At 38.2% G+C, this 6,012-nt stretch overlaps 1 protein-coding gene across 1 annotated transcript; it reads left to right on the plus strand.

The window, feature by feature from the left end:
* The first annotated feature begins 2,789 nt into the window (after positions 1-2,789).
* Positions 2,790-4,536, plus strand: rassf10b (Ras association domain family member 10b). Its single transcript, XM_063013131.1, has one exon. It carries the CDS (start codon positions 2,834-2,836, stop codon positions 4,163-4,165), a length of 1,332 nt encoding a protein of 443 aa, XP_062869201.1. The 5' UTR covers positions 2,790-2,833; the 3' UTR covers positions 4,166-4,536.
* The last annotated feature ends 1,476 nt before the right edge of the window (positions 4,537-6,012 follow it).

Here is a 6,012-nt window from a genome sequence, read left to right on the forward strand (position 1 = left end):
ATTGCTAGTAGTAGAAACTACCTCAAAAGTGTTTGTAATCAAAATCTAATTATTGATCATGCCTAAAGAGTGGAAAAGGAAGGTTTTGTGGGAGAAAAAGAAAGGTTCTGGTAGTGTTCCCCAACTCTAAGGATTGTTTTTAGGTGTGGATGGAGGCCCACTAGATCAGGCCCCTGTTATAGCCTGTTATAGCTTTAGGTTATATTTAGACCCTTGGACTTTTTACAACAAAATCTTGGAACTGAAATACAACTACAGAGTGGATAAAAATGGTATGTACGCCTATCCGTAACATTTAGTATGTTTGTGTGGGTTTTCTCCCACATCCTAAGTGGATAAGTGGATAAGTGGATTTACTATTCTAAATTGTCTCTGTTTATGTGCCTCTCATCACTCATCGATGGACAGTTGTTGTACCACTGTTATACCACTAGCTTGTTAATAGATATTGACTGATCTATGCTAAAAGAACTAATAGTTATATATCCAAAAGTCAAGTGGGTTCGTTGTTTATATTTAACCCCACAGATTGTCATGTTTTTAGTACACAAACAACAAACTTATGACATACAAGTTTTTGGGGGGGACGAATGGATCTACCTATTAAGTCACAAAAAGAACAGTTAAAATCACAGTTAAAATTTATTACCAATTAATAAATATCATTGTAATGGTGTACAATGATTTCTTGAAGTAGATAAAAATAATTAATAGTACAAAGCAACATAAGTACAGTATAGTGTAATTATTGGGCACCTGTTGCATTTGGTATAGTAATTGTACCTGGGAAAGTGCCAGTTGAGTGTATATGGCATGTACAGCTATACAAAAGCCACACACACTAAACAACTCCAGTCTTTTCCTCATTACAGCATTGAGCTTTGTTTTACCAATGTAATAATGCTTTTGGACACTAGGGGGTAAAATGGTCCAACTAATATAAAATGAAGGCAGCGCTCATGTCAAAACTACATGGCAAAGCTGGATTGATTTTCTCCTCATTCTTCGTTAATGATTGGTTGACTGCTGCTAACGACTTCTCTGTGCCCATATTAATAGGGTTAGTTTGACTGCACTTATTAGACCAAGCAACAAGCAGTACAATAAAATGTCTACAAAGCTCAGGAATAGTCTACCACTTAGAGTAGAACTTCAGGTCCCAAGATAAATTGTACGATTATACATACATTACAAGGTACATGAAACAAACATCTCTTTGGAAAAAAACAATTGATTACCAAATAAGAGTTTGTGTATTTTATATATAGAACTTGATTTATTAAATGTAACCATTACATACAGTATATTCTTTAGTGACTGGACATTTCTGTCATTATTTTTGTGCTTTTTTAATATGTTTTGTACAAAAAGTAATTTTTTTAAAAAGGTATTAGCTACTGAAGATTTAAGCTACTGAGATGTACTTCAGGCCTGATTTACAAAACTGTAATACATTAATTCTCACCTGGTGATTTATGTCCACTGTTTATATGCACAAAAAAACAGTCAAGTTTTACAACTACACAAGTGCAATAAATTTTATTTATTTTTATAGCCGTAAAAGTACAATAAACTTTTATTTTCCATTTTTATATCCAAAATAAATGAAGAAAAAAAAACTAATTTATTATTTACAGCCACAAAGGTGCAATAAACTTATTTTCTATTTTTTCTGCCCAAAGTAAATAAGTAAACAGTGAATAGAATAAATAAAAGAATAGAATAGAAATTAAATTGAGTGAAAACGAGTTAGAAAAAAAAAACTGATTCATTATTTACAGCCATAAAAGTGCAATAAACTTTTATTTTCCATTTTGATGTCCAAAATAAGTAAGTAAATAGAGCATAGTTTATTAATAATGAGGGAAACTGAGTTAAGAAAAAAACAATTTTTTATTTACATTCATAAAGGTGCAACAAATCTTCATTTTCTATTTTTTCTGCCCAAAGTAAATAAGCAAATAGTGAATAGTTTAATAAAATTGAGTGAAACTGAGTTCAGAAAAAAAACTAATTTATTATTTACAGCCACAAAAGTGCAATAAACTTATTTTCTATTTTTTATGTCCAAGGTAAATAAGTAAACAGCGAATAGTTTAATAAAATTGAGTGAAACGGATTTATTATTTACAGCCATAAAAATCCAATTAACTTTTATTTTTGCCAAAATAAATAAGTAAACAGAGCATAGTTTATTAAAAATGAGTAAAACTAAGTTAAAAAAAAACAGAACAAATGTATTATTTACAGCTATAAAAAAGCAATTAACTTTAATTAAATTTAAGTCCATCATTAATTTTCTGTCCCTAATTAAATAGTGCATTGTTTATTCTAACTGAATACAGGTAATTTGAGAACACAGTGTTTATTAATTTAATCAAAACAGCTTCGTGAATGTCTGGCTTTGAAACTAGTAATGTAGTAAAAATGTAGCTGAATTATATTAAAACACGTATCATGTCTGGATAATAAAATTATGATTTTATTAAATCTAAAAATAATAATAAAAGCTAGGTGCTGATGTGTGGAGTGGGTGGGGTTTTCTTTACGTCATCAAAGCAAGTGCGCAACAAGACTCTGGTGTTTGAGTGAGACAGAGAAGGACAGTGTGTGAGTGCGCGTTCATGAACACATGAGGGATCCGTGTAATGCGCTCCTGCCGGGGTCTGGCGATCATCTGCACCCAGGACCGAGTGGAGAGTTTAAAGATTTGAGACTATTTATGGGATTAATGTCCAGTTTTAAAAGATTTTTTCTTACATCCGACTGGAATACATTCTTTTTGGTGCGCACAAACTTTCCTGGATGCGCCCGACGCGCCTCAGTGTGAGAGATGGAGGCTGAAGAGAACCAGATCTCTGTGTGGGTTTGCCGGGAGGAGAAAGTAGTATCGGGTCTGTCTAAACGCACCACGTGTTCAGATGTTATTAAAGTCCTTCTGGAGGAGAAGAGCTTACACGGGAGGTCTTACTGCATCGTGGAAAAGTGGCGTGGATTTGAACGTGTGCTGCCCAACAAGACCAAGATCCTGCGCCTGTGGAACGCATGGGGTGATGAGCAGGAGAATGTACGATTTGTACTTGTCAAACAGGATGTATCCTTACCCAGCAGTGCTCCACGTAGCGCAGAGGCGCGCCTTGTGCCAAGCCGGCAGAACCCTGTTCAGGACACCGTGCGCCAGGCCACGATGGCGCTGTCCCATGAAAAGCAGCGGCGTGTGGTTCGAAAAGCCTTCAGGAAGCTGGACCGGATCAACCGGAGACGTGCTCGAGCTCTGAGCAAGGATGCTGAGAGGATGGAGACCCTGGTGCATCTGGTGGTCTCTCAAGACCACACTTTACGGCAACAGGTGGAACGTATCCAGGAGCTGGACCGTGAGATAGAGCTCTATGAAGCCGAAGTGCACCTTGATAGAGTGAAAGCACATGGTGCCAACTATGTGCAGGAGACATACCTAGTGGGGGCAGATACTCCTGGGCAGACTGACAATGATTCAGAGCAAGAGATGCTCAATCAGCTTGAAGAGTACACCCAAAAGTGTGAGGAGGTTATTATGCTTCAGGATGAGCTCACCGAACGCCATGCTCTTCTGGACAGTATCACTCGAGACATCCAGGAGGAGCTCAACCAAAGGTGGATGAAGCGCAGACAAGAATTGGGCAATAGGGATTTAAAAAATGACCATTTATTGAGGGTTAGGGGTGAAATGACCAACTGTGATTTTTTTAAGTTGGATATATCACCAGATGATGACCTACTTCTGGAGGAGGAGCGAATTAAGACTCAACTAGACACCAGCTTATACATTGGACTGAGGCTTAACACCGATTTAGAAGCAGTTTGGAGTGACTTGGACTTGACGCAGGAAATTTGGGGGACGAAGGACAAAGAAATAAGGGATCTGCTCGAGAAAGTGGACTCAATGGATTTAAAAAGAGAACTTAAGGAGGTAGAAGGGTGCGATGGACAGGAAAGTGGTGAAGCAGTTGTAGAATCCTCTCAGATACCCACTATGAGTACAAATCCGGTGTGGGTTGAACAGGCAAGAGGACTTGCATGTAACGCCAAAGAATGTAACTCCAATGACGATGACTCGGACACAGGACTCAGCTCCATGCACAGCCAGGACTCAGATATCGCCCCTATTTGTGAGTCTCTAGTATAGCAATTATAACAACTGCGGCCCAATGCACCCAACAAAATCCCCCAAAGATTGAAATCACACAGAGAATATTCATTTATGAATGAAAATCAGAGATAATAAAGCACATGGGAGTTTGTTGTACATATTTTAATTAATGCTACTTGGACAATTTTGCTGTGCTATCAAAAGGAAATTGTAATGGTTCTGATAAGTTTGCACTTAGGGATCACATTAGTTTGTCACTGTTGTCAGGTACAATTGTGTGCATGAACTGCGTTTAACTGACAAAATAAGAGATTGTTTGTGGAGGTTTGGATGTGTGGTGTGACAGACTTTATAGTGCAAATTCAGTTGGTAGCGCATGTTTATAAAGCCTGTATTAAGTCAATAAACCCTGTATTTCAAAATTTAAAGTAACATGTCATTATTAGCTGTTATTATTAGTACATTGTTCTTAAAGTTTCACTATGAAAAAAACAGGAATGAAAACGATTTTAAAACAGTGTGTTATTGTGGTGCTGTAAGTTGTCCTGAAAAGCCTAACATAACATAACAGTACATAGAATCCAAAGTCCAAACAATTTTGGCTTAAGTTTTTCTGAATCTTAGAAACTTCAACACTAGGGACAGTGGTAGCTTAGTGGGTAAAGCTTTGGGCTATCAATCGAAAGGTTGAAAGTTTGAATCCGGGCTTTACTATTCAGCCCCTGTTGGACCCTTGAGCAAGGCCCTTAACCCTCTTCGCTCTAGGGATGCTGTGCGATGGCTGACCTTGTGCTCTGACCCCAGCTTTCAAATGAGCTGGGATATGCAGAAAAAGAATTTCGTTGTACAGTACTTGTGTACACCAATGAGCCATAACATTAAAACCACCTCCTTGTTTCTACACACACTGTCCATTTTATCAGCTCCACTTACCATATAGAAGCACTTTGTAGTTCTACAATTACTGACTGTAGTCCATCTGTTTCTCTGCATGCGTTGTTAGCCCCCTTTCATGCTGTTCTTCAATGGTCAGGCCCCAACAGGACCACTACAGAGTAGGTATTATTTGGGTGGTGGATCATTCTCAGCACTGCAGTGACACTGACATGGTGGTGGTGTGTTAGTGTGTGATGTGCTGGTATGAGTGGATAAGACACAGCAGTGCTGCTGGAACACCTCACTGTCACTGCTGGACTGAGAATAGTCCACCAACCAAAAATATATGACCAACTCAAACAGCAGCAATAGATGAGCGATCGTCTCTGACTTTACATCTACAAGGTGGACCAACTAGGTAGGAGTGTCTAATAGAGTGGACAGTGAGTGTAGTGCTGCTGTGTCTGATCCACTCATACCAGCACAACACACACTAACACACCACCACCATATCATTGTCACCGCAGTGCTGAGAATCATCCACCACCCAAATAATACCTGCTCTGTAGTGGTTCTGTGGTGGTCCTGACCATTGAAGAACAGGGTGAAAGCAGGTTAAAAAGGTATGTAGAGAAATAGATGGACTACAGTCAGTAATTGTAGAACTACAAAGTGCCTCTATATGGTAAGTGGAGCTGATAAAATGGACAGTGAGTGTAGAAACAAGGAGGTGGTTTTAATGTTATGGCTGATCAGTGTATATTTTATGATAGTTTAAAAATGAAGAGTTTGTACTATAAGTAAAGAGAGAGGAGGTGTAGTACGTTCGCAGAAGAGCCTCTGTAATTGTATCTGTCAGTGGATAACAGGCACCGTGAGATTGGTGAAGGAAGCTAGATCAAATTACAGCTCATCACTCACATTCCAGTAAGCATAACACAAACTTCAAGTCTTTAAAAGGTTTTAATAGAACACAGAAACTGTAAACATTGGTGTACTTTATCACA

Source organism: Trichomycterus rosablanca, chromosome 17 (genome assembly GCF_030014385.1).
Source record: "Trichomycterus rosablanca isolate fTriRos1 chromosome 17, fTriRos1.hap1, whole genome shotgun sequence".
Lineage (NCBI taxonomy): Eukaryota > Metazoa > Chordata > Actinopteri > Siluriformes > Trichomycteridae > Trichomycterus > Trichomycterus rosablanca.

Coding starts and splice junctions, on each gene's coding strand:
- rassf10b (XM_063013131.1), top strand. CDS start 2,834: ATGGAGGCTGAAGAGAACCAGATCTCTGTGTGGGTTTGCCGGGAGGAG.